This window comes from Doryrhamphus excisus, linkage group LG1, assembly GCF_037039965.1.
Source record: "Doryrhamphus excisus strain RoL-2023G ecotype Guam linkage group LG1, RoL_Dexc_Guam_v1.1, whole genome shotgun sequence".
In the NCBI taxonomy this organism is placed as follows: domain Eukaryota; kingdom Metazoa; phylum Chordata; class Actinopteri; order Syngnathiformes; family Syngnathidae; genus Doryrhamphus; species Doryrhamphus excisus.
This window is the reverse complement of record NC_136357.1, coordinates 19,197,831-19,212,438: the sequence shown is the minus strand read 5'-3', so window position 1 is coordinate 19,212,438 and position 14,608 is coordinate 19,197,831. Positions and strand designations below refer to the sequence as shown.

The 14,608-nt window shown below is 42.6% G+C and overlaps 1 protein-coding gene across 2 annotated transcripts in view; it reads right to left on the bottom strand.

Annotated features, from left to right (window-relative positions):
* Window positions 1-14,608, bottom strand: part of LOC131130761 (A disintegrin and metalloproteinase with thrombospondin motifs 20) — a 115,868-nt gene that overhangs the window by 76,145 nt on the left and 25,115 nt on the right. The window contains exons 4-9 of one of the 2 annotated variants that reach the window (XM_058074673.2): window positions 12,581-12,834; window positions 9,899-9,982; window positions 9,337-9,461; window positions 9,203-9,243; window positions 8,951-9,056; window positions 2,714-2,860 (exon numbers count right to left, since the gene is read on the bottom strand). In XM_058074673.2, the coding sequence (XP_057930656.2) occupies window positions 2,714-2,860; window positions 8,951-9,056; window positions 9,203-9,243; window positions 9,337-9,461; window positions 9,899-9,982; window positions 12,581-12,834 (757 nt within the window). The remainder of the gene's footprint in view (window positions 1-2,713; window positions 2,861-8,950; window positions 9,057-9,202; window positions 9,244-9,336; window positions 9,462-9,898; window positions 9,983-12,580; window positions 12,835-14,608) is intronic. The other variant, XM_058074674.2, reaches the window with a different exon arrangement.

Genomic DNA, 14,608 nt, shown 5'->3' with positions numbered 1-14,608 from the left:
GCAGGAGCTGCAACACCTGCCGGCACAAAGCAACAGACAGCGCCATGATTACACAGGATTATCCTCGCTTAACAGCGCTTTGTGTCACTCCCCTTTCATTTCCAGGCCCAATTACTTCTGCCAAGGAAGGCTGGAGTTTGCAGGATAACAACAAAATTACTCAAGCGCTTTCCATTAAAACTCGGGGCTTTGGTTTGAGTTTTTATACCTCAACAACAAATACGTGGTCATAGACAAGCAGGATATACTGCATCCCTCTTGGCATGTCACAATTAACATATTTGTGGATGTGTGTCATGTTTAAAGTTCAACTTTTCAACTATTTGAAATCAGTGGGAGGCCCCCCAAGGTTAGCATCACTTGCATATTGCTAGGTGAGCAAAAGTTCTAATATTGCATTTCAACAAGATCATCATAATGTGGCACACACGCCATGCTACAACTGAATTTGAATATCCAGCGGGCAACAGTCGGAAGAAGGCATGCCAAAAGATACCTTCCAAAATGCGAGCTAGTCAGTAAGTCCGTGCATGGAGCCAACAACTTTGCTGCTACTTTAGAAATAGTGAGGAACAAAAAGCCTTTCAGAAATGGCGAATCTGCCAAAACTCTATTGCTGGATGTGGCAAAAAAGTCCTTTTTAAGGACTTTGCATCACCAGAAGTTACTAGTGGTAAGAAGCATTTTATTTATTGACCAGCTTCATTATAACAACATTAATAAAAATAATAAACGCAAAGACTTATGATATACAAATCATTTTTCAGTTTCAAATTGGGATTGTATGGCATTCAGTTCTGAAAAACAATATACTGTGAGTATGCTGAAGTATTAATGTCAGGAACAGACGTCATACAGACAGACGCTCCCTTATTCAAGCATCTCTCAGCAGCTGTTCATCTGTCCAACTGGCTTTTTAATGGAAACTTGTTTTTTTTAAGGCTATCTGCAATTTGGAGGTGCGGTGTGTGAGCTCAGCTGGTCCTGGGGGAAAATCCACACCTGGTAGTTGTCAGAAGACATGAAAGCGCTTTTATTCATGAGATGACTTAGGAGGGAGGAATACTAGTTGAAAAAGAAAGTCATTTTTCAGATTTTTGATCAAAATATTTTTTCCCCGCAAAAAACACTCATTCATCTCATCTCATTCACCATACCTGTGTTCATAATAATGAAATACAGGTAAAAATGTAGAGCATACATGTACCACCGTTAAAACAATCCCACAATTTTTCCATGTTAATGTCTTTATGCTTCACTGAATGCCTCCCGGACGCCTCTCTGGTGACGTGTTCCGGCCATGCCCAGCCGAGGGAAGGCCCCTGGGCAGACCTAGGACATGCTGGAGGGTTTATGTACTTGGTGTCCTCCCATCATGCTTTGCGGTACTGCTTTTTAAACAGTTGTTATTATGTGTTTAATGTTTTGGATTAGGTTTTTTGTCATTCCATGTGGGGTTGTGTGCCTTTGCACAATGTTAACGGGGCTTAATACATTCATACACAAAAAGTGTTTTGTTCAATGCATTGGTTGTTGGTTGTGTGTCCAGCAATTTTTGTTGGTATGAAGTATTTGATTCTAAAAATAAGTGTTGTCAGTTTAAAGGTCCTGTTTAATTGTACAGAAATCTTAATTTAGGATTTTTTGTCAACTAAAATGAACTAGCTGCATAGACAGATAATTTCTTTTGTTTTATGTTCTTTTCCCAATATCTAGTCTGACAACACATACATACATACATCTGTGGCTCTGTTGAGATGGCAAAGGTCAAGGGTGGCGTTGGTGACGGGAGTGTCGCAATCAGGAAGTTTAAGGAAGACATAGATTACTACATATGTCAACTAGGCAACTATTGCCCGTATAGCTAATTAAGGTTGTATGATACTTGGAACAAGTTGAATAAAATTACTATAAGAAATACCAATATTTAGACTTTTTTTGTAATACTATTTATTAATTTAGTAACAACAATTACTGATGTAACTGTATAATATATAATAAAATGGCAATTACAAAAAGAATAATAATTGTGTAATATTAATAGCAATTATACTGTAATTATAATTATAATAATACCAATAGTAATAACCGTTGATAATAACAATAATTATTTATTGCATAATACTATTTATCTATGTATGTAATATTTCAAGTATAAATAATAATTAGACATGTCCGATTCTATCAAACTGATATCAGCTAAAAAATCTAATATTCGGTATTGAGATTTTCCCTTTATGAGAAGCGATGTAGCACACGTAGCATTAGCATTGCCTTTGCGGATATTGTAGCTAAATGCATTTAAGTGTTGCTCAAAAGGCTGTTAAGCCTTACTTTAACAAGGAGAGCAACATCAGGGCTCATAATGACCTACATTGAAATCACGAGTGGGTTAATATTCCCTACCATTCTTACCCACGGTGTCTTAGAAAAAGTACCAAAACATCACACAGCAATTTAGATAAAAATCAAAAAATAGGCACCACTCATTTTTTTTTGCTTTGTAAACACACGACCTTTCACCTCAACTGGGTTTCAGATGAGATTTTTTTAAACTACAATGCCGCTTTACCGCAAACATCTGCCCAGCAAATTCACCCATCCTAACTCAGATTCCCTGAAAAAACCCAAGGGAACCATGTGGCATAGAACAATAACCTCTCAAAGTTGAAACCCTAATGGGACTCTTGAGGTCAAGTGTGAAGGTACTTACTCAAGGAACTCTGTGATGTACTTGCGGCTGCACTTTGACCAGGACCAGGGGTTGGTGTCGTAGTTGAGGGTGGGAGCCATGACATGATACTGGTGCTTCATGCCGGCCTCCCGACATTTGGGGTTGTCGTCGTGAGGCATGTTGAACCTGGCGGACAAAGAAATACACATAACATGATTATGGGCTGCTTGATGTCTCAGTCATGGTCCCACAAGATTAAGCGTAACAAAACGTATGCTCAGCACCTTTTAATGCCACGGTGGCGTGGACACCTCTTTTCCACTTTATACTGGGTGTCAAACAACAAGACAGGTTTGTCCGTCAGGTCTGCTGATGAGAACCACCTCCAGCTCACCCCTCAAAAAGACCAAAGGTCACCATCTCACATTCTCAAACGGCTTAAGAGAGGAAAGGTGCGCCCGCTATCCACCATCCACACTCATAACATGGTGCTTTCATTCCACGGACGTGACGATGAAGAGGCATACTGTATGTATGTACACTACCTAACATTCTCATAACCAAACTTGTCAATAATAACAATAATAAATTGTATTTATATTGCACTTTACATTACAGAAATCTCAAAGTGCAATCTCAATGCAAAATCTCAAGTGTCACTGATATGTATGTGCAATACACTATCAAAATTATTCAACCCCCACTGCAATAATGCGTTTTAGCAAGTTTGCCTTTCATTTTTTAATCTTGTTTATAATCAGAATAAGGGACTTTGATAAATAAGAGAAATAAGACAAATGCAACTTAAATCACAACAATACTTTTCTTAATATATCAACAAATGTCCTTTCTGTGATTACCACTTTGACAAAATTATTCACCCCTTGGTCACATGCCTCTTTAATACTTAGTAAAACACCTTGGCAATAATAACGTCCTTCAGACCTGATACATAGTTTGACACTATTTTCTTGCAGCGATCTACAGGACTCATGGGAAAAGGCCCCCAGTTGACTGGCATTTTTGGGCTTTCATGCTGCAACTGCCTTCTTTAAGTCCCACCACAGATTCTCTATCGAATTTAAGTCATATGCTAGGGATTGTTGTCCTGTTGGAAGGTCCAACGTCTCCCAAGCTTAGTTTTGTCCCTGACTACATGAAATTTACACCCAAGATTTCCTGGTAGTTGACTGAATTCATGGTACCTCGCACACACTGAAGATTTCCTGTACCTGAAGAAGCAAAACAGCCCCAGAGCACGACTGACACCCCACCATGCTTCACTGCAGGCAAGGTGTTCTCTTCTTTCAAAGGCATCCTTCTTCCTCCTCCAAACATATCGTTGAGCCATAGGCCCAAAGAGTTCCAGTTTTGTCTTGTCGCTCCATAGACCAGTATCCCGAAACCCTTGTGGTTTGTCTACGTGTTGTTTGGCCTACTGGAGTCAACACTTCTTGTGATTTGGAGTCAGCAGAGGGGTGCGAGTTCTAGCATGGAGACCTTCATCTCGCAGTGTGCGCCTTGTGGTCTGGGCTGAAACCTCGGTACCTCCCTCTGCTAAGTCCTGTTGTATTTCCTGAGCTGTCACACGAGGATTTTCCTCCACCTTTGCTTCGCTGACAGCATCCTCTTTCTGCTGCGCCCAGTTTGCGTTTCCACTGTGCCTTGAGCTTTAAATCTGCAAATAATGCTTCATTCAGATTGTGTCTTTTGAAACGTTGAATTCCTTTGCTATGTTTTTATATCCGGGTCCTTGCTGCTGTAAAAAAATGACCTTCTCTCTTGACTTCTTTGACCATTGCCATGGACACCACTGAGAAGGAGCTGAGCATCACAGTTGTTTTAAATCTGCTGGATTTTTGTTTCTTATGGTTCTATCCACATCTACAGGTGTTTAACACCTGACTTGAAAACACCTGATTGAAACCTCTCTTCTTATGAGTGGTCGTCTTTAAGGGGTTGAATAATATTCAGTGAGCAAAACACTAAAAGGGCATTTGTTATTGTATTAGAATAAATATTGTTGTCGTTTTAGAACTCCTTGTAAGATTGTATTATAAACATGATTCAGGGGAAAAACTCGACCACCCCCTCATCCAGTCCCCAGCTTTGACACTAGAACTGTTTGCGTTTGTGCCAGTGGGATTGAGAAGGACCTCAGAGTATTCAGACTATATCCTCAGTTAATGTCAGCAGCACTGAGGTGTCAGATGGTTTGCCAGAGCCTCTTTGTGGCCAACTGAAAGTCCTGCTCAATGGCCTCAGCAAACTCCATCACCCAAGTTTTTGTCTTGACCACGTCGAAGCCGTGTGCTGCTTGGCATGCCAGGACTTGCTTGTCAGCTGCTTCGGGAATCCTACAAGTCATCCATGCTCGACTGGACTCCTTCTTCAGCTTGACGGCAGCTCTGAAGTTTGGTGCCCATAATCGGGTTCTGGGCTTGCCTCCACGACTGGCGCAAACCACCTTGCAGCTGCAGTTCTAATTGGTTGCCTCAGCAATGCAGGCATGGAATACAGTGCATTTGGACTCAATATCCTTGTTCTCCCTTGCTCTGCAGGAGAAGACTCAACGAACGAGAGCCAATACGATAAGCCTGCACCAGCGCTCAGCCTCTCCACTGCAGCAGCTCCAACGCAGAACGAGGTCCAGCTCCACTTAATGAGTTTGGTTCCAGAACCCAACCTGTGAAGTGAGTATGTTTAATCAGAATGTCTCAACCTCTCGCACAAGTTTGGGGTCCTTCCCCACCCGAAAAGTGACATTCCATCTCCCAAGAACCAGATTTGGCTGCCGAAGACCAGGTCGTCCAAGCGCTCGCCCTCGATTGCACCAGACCCTTATGCATGCTGCCACAGGGAGTGGGTCTCCGGGGGAGAGACTCCCATGGGTGAATCGCCAGGTGCTCGCCTGCAAAGCCCTCGCCCGGGCCTGGCTCCAGGGTGAGTCCCTTGTGTTTGTTTGGTCGTCTGAATTACTCTTAGTTCTTCTTAGTCTGGCCCAGGGCGTCACTATGTTCTGAGGACACGGGGGGCTTAGATGTACAGAATATGAATGAATGTAGTAGACGTTCAAAAAAATAAAAAAATAAAACCAAAAAACAAATAAGGAACAAGAAGAGAATATAACATTCCCACTTTTGGACAGATTTAGTAGAGATACTCAATTGTTTGAGGCCACCATTAAATGTACACAAGTACACACAATCTACACAATCTACACTGCAAAACCGCTGCTCAAGCTCTGCAACCATTCTGTCCAGTGGACAGTGATCAATTGTATAATAATCATTATTATATTGCTGAAGCCCCCCTAAAATAGGCCTAATGACGCCACTGGTTCATACATCATATAATCTTGCATAATGAACACATTATGAGGTAGTTTCCTGCTGCACCACTAATGCCGACTAATCCAGCCTGGGTTAAAAGACCTCAAAATACAAAAAATGGCAGAGAGACCTTTAACCCACATTCCAATGACCTCCAAGAAAAAAAAAACATCAAATGAAGATGCCTCCAAAAAAAGATGAATACAAAACCCAACCTGTTGTATTCAATGAAAGCATCTGCAAATGAAGACCTCTTGTTGCTCTTGTTTGCATTTGGCAAGCCCATAAAGACCATCTTCTTGATGATGTGCAGAATCGGAACCATGCAGTCAACAGGCGCGCTCTGGCGCCTGCGGACGAGCGCACGCACGTATGTGTGTATTTACACACAGCTGTATGATGTTGGCAATGTTTACAACAGGATGTGGGTCAAGGCTGGCCGCAGGGTCTCACTGTCTCACACACACACAAACACACACCTGACACACACACCAAATGAAAGTTCAGCAGACATACGTAATATAACGATACTTCTGGCTGATTCGGACAACGTCATCTCCACCAGCTTGGCTTGACTGCAACTTTGCAGAAGGCAGACTTATAACCACTCAAATCTTTCATGAATGATTATAATGATACCCTGTGATCCTCCTCAGGACGATTTATTACCTGGTGCACATTTATAGCGCAAGTATAGCATACAGTCTTCAAGTATTTGATAATGGTAATGGTAAGGGTTTTATTTCATTTGAACATGCATCAGATTACAATTGAGTGCATTCCATAATCAGTTCCCAGTTCCACATGTCCAAAAGGAGTAGGAAGAAGCAAAGCTTATTAAATCCTACCCCTCCATCTGGTACTTTTACAATCACTAACTGTTACATTTGTTCACTTCCTGCTTTCCTAATATAGTTTTTTTTCATTATTATTTTTTATTATTATTATTTTTTTTTTGTCACGTAGCGAAGTAGGAGGTGATATGAGCATCCAATGCCATAATGGGTACCATAGTAAGTGTCAATATAGTGATATATATAGCACGTCATGACTGGTTAAAGACTCTTCATCCTTGTATTTAGCAAACATCAACTGCTTGTATTATTTCTTGAATTGGCTCATCGTTCTGCATTGTTTGAGTATTTGAGGAGATAAGAGGCTGTTACCGTAATGAGGAAATAAATCAGTGGCTTTGCTGCACCCCCAGCGGCGGTGCATCAACAGAGGAATCAATTCCAGCGACTCACGTCTTGGCTGATAAGCAACACTTAAACAAGTATGCTGCTGAAATGATCACAGACCAGATGAAATGTCTGAAAGTGTATACTTCAAGAGGGAGTTCACACTCGAACAGATCATTTCAAAAAAATCTGGTTATCCGAAGCTTGGTGTGAACCAAAGTAGCACATCGAAGTGTCTCAGTGCGCTTGAATGTGAGATGGAAGTGCTAACGGTGCTAACCTGGCTGCAGAGGCGACCATGAGTGCAGCATAATTGCACTCAAGATTGAACATTATATTTAACTTTTTCTACATTTATTTTAAAAATAGAGTATACTATTTCATTTCAGTGGCCATTTTTCTCTAATAATGTTTACATTTTAATAAAACTTTGCACACATATTTGGCTTTGACTTTTGTCTAAATTCAGTTTATGGAAAGAATATCAGGATATAGTATATTGTGTATCGATTTTCTACTCCAATATATTGGGATATGAGTTTTGGTCCATATCGCCCAGCCCTACCATATAGACAAAAGCATTTGCACGCCTAGCCATCACACCAACAGGAAACAGAAAACCATTTGCAGCTCAAACAACTGCTATTTCGTTGTATTCAATACAATGACAATAAAGGCGATTCTGATTCTGAATTCTTCACAGTATTGTCCAGACCCTGATTAAATGGACAGTAGACAACCACAATGTGTCCCAGGGGGCCTCTTTCAATATGCAAGTAAAAGAAAACGCAATCAAGTCAATCAATCCTTCAACTCCATGACACAAACGGCCATCCAATCATAAAATCATAAATCCATCGTCTCCCATCCTAATACATTGATAAAGAGGTGTGCCTCTTGTCAATATTTTCTATTTACGATCCAAAACATTACGATCCCCCCCCCCCCCCCCCATTAGTCTAAATGCTTCTTTAATCCACCATACTGTGACGTCGCTCCCACAACCTGACACTGGCTTTCCCAGGCCTGCATTCAGGCATTATGAGCGTGCAGCATTTTGCACATTTTGTTTTATTTAGATTTACATTGCCAACCAAAAGCCCAATAGCTATTGACTGTCGGGACGAAGGCTTGGCTGCTCGAGGCACCTTCATTGAAAGTTTTTTTTTCCCAAATTGAGAAAACTGTCCAATCACCTTGTTCATTCTTTTTAAAACCAAAATATTCATAAACTGGGGCTGTTGCCTTCGCCTTAGAAAGCAACACCTCTGTGCCTTTATTCATAATAGCATATGCTTTCTCATGAAGCTCATTTGGTGCTCACACTTTCTAGCCCCGCCTCCACAAATATGCTGAATGAGAGGCGGGTTCACTCTCTCTGTTAAATCCATTACAGAACCAATGTGCACAAACCGATGCAGAGTGAACCCTCCTGTCATCCAGCCTGTAGAGTATAGGCCGAGAGACAAGCAGATGAAACACACACGCATCCATGTCAATTTATCAAGGGTGTCATAATTGTTGACCTGTTTATGTTTTTAATCATCCATTTATTGACTATCTAGCCCAATTGTTATTAAATACTGTAACATGTAACCTGTAAGAAGAGTTAGCTTGCTGAGCTGCTGGCACATACATTTAATTCAAAGTTGTATTTATTATTTTTTGCAGCTGCGGCACTCTCAATAAGAGGGCTTTTTGTTGGCAGTTGTCTGTGTTCATATTGTATACTGTGCGCTAGTGTGTAAGTGCCCGTGACTTACACATGGCCCAGCTCGTGAGCGATGGTGAAGGAGGCACTAATTCCGTTTTCTTCGCTGATAGAACAGCTGCGGTACTGGTCGCACATCGTCCCCAGTTCTGCAAGCCCTGTAGACGCACACACATGCACATATGGCATAAGCATGTTTTCTTTTAGTTTTGCTCTGTCACAATAATATTATTATGTAAAAGTATTACTACTGCAGCGTTTAGGAGCTTCAAGTAGAAAGTTGATTTGGTGAAAAAAGTCTTACCAAGAGTGTCACACTTGTCTTTTGCCCGGCAGATATCTTCCCTGGGGGAAAAAAATAGATATGAGTCTATGCCTTATATACCTATATATATAGCCTATACCCAGAGGAGGATACATGAGTACAGATGAATATACCTGGTGATGAGGAGGGCTGTGTCGTGGTGGGAGGGGTGGCTGTCATCCTGCACGTTTTGTTTCTGCTGCCATGTACAGAAGTTGTGTAAAGTGGTGGCAGCGTTGAAACTCACTGCAGGACCTTGCTGTTAATCAAGGAAGACAATGCTAGTCAAAGATCATCTATATAGCAGCAGTTACTGGCTCCTTTTCAGGACATACTTTAAAAAAGGAGCGCTGTGCTGTTTTTAAGTACTGCAAAAACATTACTCAAAGATCGTCCCTTTCACCAGGCATGTAGTGCAATTTTTAAGCACCTACTGCAAAAACAAAAGATTTTCAAACTGACAGGAGCAGTGTGCTGTTTTTAAGGACACACTGCCAAAAACAGTTTGAAGATCATCAATGTGACAGGAGCAATGTGTTGCTTTTTTAAGGCTCTGTTGCAAAAGTGCTTGGCCAAGATCCTCCATATGACAAGAGCAAAAACCTTTTGCCAGTCAAAGATGCTCCTAAAGACAGGAGGGATATGCCATCTTTTTAGGATCCTTTGCAAAAACGAAAGCACCTGCGGCATCTGTACCTGTTCATCGTGGATGACGAGCAGCTTGACAATCATGATGTTGATTAGGTTTCCTACGCTGGGGTCGCGGTACACGGCCGCTACCTGTAACAAAGACCAGGCACAGACAAAAAGATGCAAACCTCCACAAAGGTGCGCGTGGATGGTGAAAAGATGATTTTGTTATTGTGGCAACACTTCACACACCAAGTCCCCTCAGGTTTCATAAACATACTCTTAAAGCGGTGCAGTCCTCTTTTCTGTGAGGGCGGACAAACATTCCCCTCCGTGTCCTCGTGCACCCCCGTCACAGTCGGCAAGCGTCTTCTTGAGGCCGCAGCCTCCTGACAGGAACTCATTAGTCCGCTATAAACATTTAGCTTGTCTCTGTCCTGAGGGGGGGACGTAAACACGACCCGGGTCTGTCTCCACTTGCTCTTGGACCGACTAGACGACAAGCACCTTTGTGTGACCCCACATATACCGTGGAGGCCATGACAAGATGCCGTTCAAAGCAATTCCCATAAGAAAACCTGGAAATGAAATGATTCCTTCTAGTCTCAAGCTGTGATCGCCACAAAAGATTTACAAACAATACACGCAATCTTGGCATGATGCCAAATACAGAATTGATTTGCCATTAATTTAAAAAACTACATCAGGAGGTTGTCTACAGCCACAGTTGTTTTTTGATCCATTGCTAATTACAGACCCTTTTGTCGCCTGATGTTTTGTTTGTTTTAACAGGAGGCCCTAATGCAAACAAACTCTAAAGCTGTGTCATGTCCGAATGGTGGTGTTGCGTTTTCTTCTTCAGGTGGATGTTGGGAGTGGAGTGGAAACCAGCTTTGAGGAGCATCTAGCAAGTTGGTGTGTAGCCCTTTGTTATGAACCCAATACAGCAACCGGTTTGGCCCGATCTTGTGGCGAAAGCCGATCTTATCTGATCTTCAAAAATACAGCAAATCGGCCCCTGATGCCAATCCTGAAGATCGGATCAGGACATCCATAGTTTGTGATGTCAGTCAGTTGATTGTTGATAATTCTCCACTCCTATTCGGTGTCTGAGAAAGTCAGCTTTTTCGCACTCTTTCCTATGACTTGGGGAGGGGAAAAGTCCATTCATTCATTCTTAAAGGGATTGCTGCACATGGCGAAAATTCAAAATGTTTTTTTTTAATCTGATTCATCGATTAGTCAAAAAACAAAAAATTACAGATTTAGTTGATTATTAAAATAATCGTAAATTGTAGCCCTAATGTTCAGCACTACAAACTCCACCTAGGTGGCTCTAAATTGGTTCCTCCAAAATGGCCAGAAACGTCATTACAGTTCCTAAAGTCCAAATACACACACAGTAGTTGTGTGTAGTGTGTAGTTCCGTGCAGTGGAGGATTCCTCAGTGGAAGTATAACGAGAAGTTAACTAACATCGTCTTTCATGACGTACTGTTCTACATCAGATGTGCCAACCTTGAAAACATTTTAAAAGTACTCACCCACCCCAACAGCCCCCCAACCACCCAAAAGTCAAAGTTTGGGGGCACTGTGATATTTTCATTATATTTTTATTGATTGCTTAATTATTATTCTTATTTTTATATTGATTTTATTGATTTCTTAACTTGGCTTTCTTAACAGCTTTCTTAACTGTAAGAGTGTAAAAAAATCTAACCTTAACTTATGTTTTTCTTAATATTTTCTTAATTCAATAAAATGTTTTTGAAAAATAATTACATTATTTATCTTGTTTTATATTTTTGTATTTTACTTTTTTTCATATATTTTTTGCTTATTTGTATTTTCTATTTACCTAATACCTTAAAAATGAAAATTAGGTTTGTTGTGTCAAATTGTATTTCTATATTTTCTATTTCTATTCTATATTTTTTAAGAAATCACTAATCAAAGATCTATATGAGAGGAGCACTGTGTTGTTTTTAAGGACTGACTGGAAAAGACACTAATCAAAGATCTTCTATATGAGAGGAGCACTGTGTTGTTTTTAAGGACTGACTGGAAAAGACACTAATCAAAGATCTTCTATATGAGAGGTGCACTGCGTTGTTTTTAAGGACTGCCTGGAAAAGACACTAATCAAAGATCTTCTATATGAGAGGAGCACTGCGTTGTTTTTAAGGACTGACTGGAAAAGACACTAATCAAAGATCTTCTATATGAGAGGAGCACTGTGTTGTTTTTAAGGACTTGCCTCCAAAAACACAAGTCAGAGATCCTCATTGTGACAGCAAAGATCTGGATTCTTTTTTAAGGCTTTGAAGCAAAACTTCTTGTCAAAGATCCTCTATATGACTAAAGAGCTGTTTTTTTAGGATGTTTTGCAAAAACGCCAGCCAAAGATGCTTCTAATGACAGGAGGGCCATGCTGTATTTCAACAATGAAATGAGCTAGAGGCCACCAATGGCCCCTGGGCTGCAGTTTGGATAAACCTGCTTTTTCTTCGGGTTGAGCGTGTGGTGTGAAGTCAACTCGGTGAGCAAGCGCAGCGCTTGTTGACTGTCTAGCTTGTAAGCTTCCTTGGTAGCGAGCTAACAATGGTAATTAAAGAGAGAAGGAGAGCGTTGATGCAGCTGGAACTAATCAAAGCGGTACAACAGTCCGTGGATCCCAAATTGGCCAGGTTGTAGCTTGCCCACAATAAAGAAAAACAGTAATGATTCTGAGAAACATTATTTTACTTACTACTGACATGATTGTGAGGATGTAGTGCTCCAGGTTTCGTCCGTGGTGTCGGGCCATTTTGGCGTCGGCCGTCACCATCAGCTCAACGTAGCGCGGGTAGGAAAGGAAGCGCTTCCGTCTGCGCGGGGTTCTGTGCTGCGTTCCGTTGGAATGGCTCGTGTCACCGCTGTCATTGGTGGTGGCTCTCAGAGAGTCCGGCTCCCCGCCCAAGTTCTCTCGAGCCTCCAAGGAGTCCGGCTGCTTGGAGGCGTCTGCTTGGAGACACAGGGAAGATAAACAAGCTTAGCATCTTCCATCATTTGAGACAACAGATTGCTTTTCCAAATCCTGTGATGACGTTTTATCCACTGCCGAGTGGCCTTCACACTGACTGATCAAGTTACCCCCTTGGCTTATACATCATTTTAAAACCATGCACTGAAAGGCAATACGTTACAGAAGTTTAATGACACAGCTTAATTGTCCAATTTAGAAGCTAGCGAGGGAACACCTTCAACATCATACGGCTGGCATTCTTTTAGCTCAAGTGCACACGTTCTTCACTTTAATTGCAAATGTTGATCCAAAAAATGTAGGACAACAATGTAAACCCCGTGGAAGGGTCGGGGATTGGAGAGCTGTGTGTCAAAAATAGACATTTTTATGGGTGTATCAGTAGCCACGTTTACATGAGGGGTTTTTCTCTTTCCGAATGGAATCTTTCCGAATGACCTTTCCGAAAACAATGGTATACATGGAAAGGAAGATTCCAATCTCTTGTCTACATGCGCCACTATAATCAAACAGAATAGTCAATGGGGCATGCCCAGTAAAGCGTAAACATCAACATCACGTGATGCCGACTTCCCTGAGTTTTTCTTTAACTTGTTGGAATAACTCCGTATTGTCGTTCAGTCTTGAGTCTAGTTTGGATCAAAAACCAACTTTCCGCAGCAGTCCAGTGCTGACATTTTTAAAAGTGAAGAACATCTGGATCTGCGTGTTACGTCATATCTGAGCATGCGCTGAAAGAACGCACCCGGGATAAATTTAAACAAGAAAAGATCAAATTCAATCTTGCTAATATTTTATAATTAAACTCAGGACATGTTTTATATAGATATATATTTAATTTTTAAAAGAAAAACTGGACTTGTGAATGGCGTATAGAAGGGTTTAGTGTCACGAGCTGGCTTGCGAGCTTCGCGATGCGACCCCAGGATGCAGAGAGCAGGACCAAAAATGTAGGTACAAGGGATTTAATGGTGTTTAAGCAATGTAGATAGCAACTACAGCAAACCAAAAACAAAGACAATGAAGCCACAAACGAAAGAGCACACACCTGAACTAAATAGGGAGAGTGGAAATTAGAGACAGGTGTGTGAACTGAGTCAGAGAAAGCAGAAGGGAACAAGAAAGGAAGTAGTATCAAAATAAGGGCATGAACAGAGGCAAGGAAGGAAACTAAAGGAGCTGTCACGAGAGGGTGACGCCCACATCGTGACAGTACCCCCCCCTCAAGGACGGATCCCAGACGTCCAAAAAGTCCACAGACAAAGAGGGATGGGAGGCGGGGGGACCAGAGGTGGGTTGCTGGCCGGACCTCTCCGGAGGTCGGCCAGGGTGGCAAGGCCACACAGGAGGGCGGCCCGCAGGGTGAGCAGCCCGAAGGGAACCAGGCTCCTCTGGAGGACGGCCATGACGGCAGGCCCAGCAGAAGCCATGGGTGGACCCCTCTGGGGGCCGGTCAGGGTGGTGGGCCTGGCAGGGGAGGCCCGCCCGCCGTGGAAGAGGTGGCGCCGGAGGAGGCGGCGACGGCGTGGCGTCCCGCCGCGGAGGAGGAGGCGGCTGCGGCGACGGCGTGGCGTCCCGCCGTGGAGGAGGCGGCGCCGGAGGAGGCGCCGGAGGAGGCGCCGGAGGAGGCGGCTGCGGCGACGGCGTGGCGTCCCGCCGTGGAGGAGGAGGTGCCGGAGGAGGCGGCTGCGGCGACGGCGTGGCGTCCCGCCGTGGCGTCCCGCCGTGGAAGAGGTGGCGCCGGAGGAGGCGGCT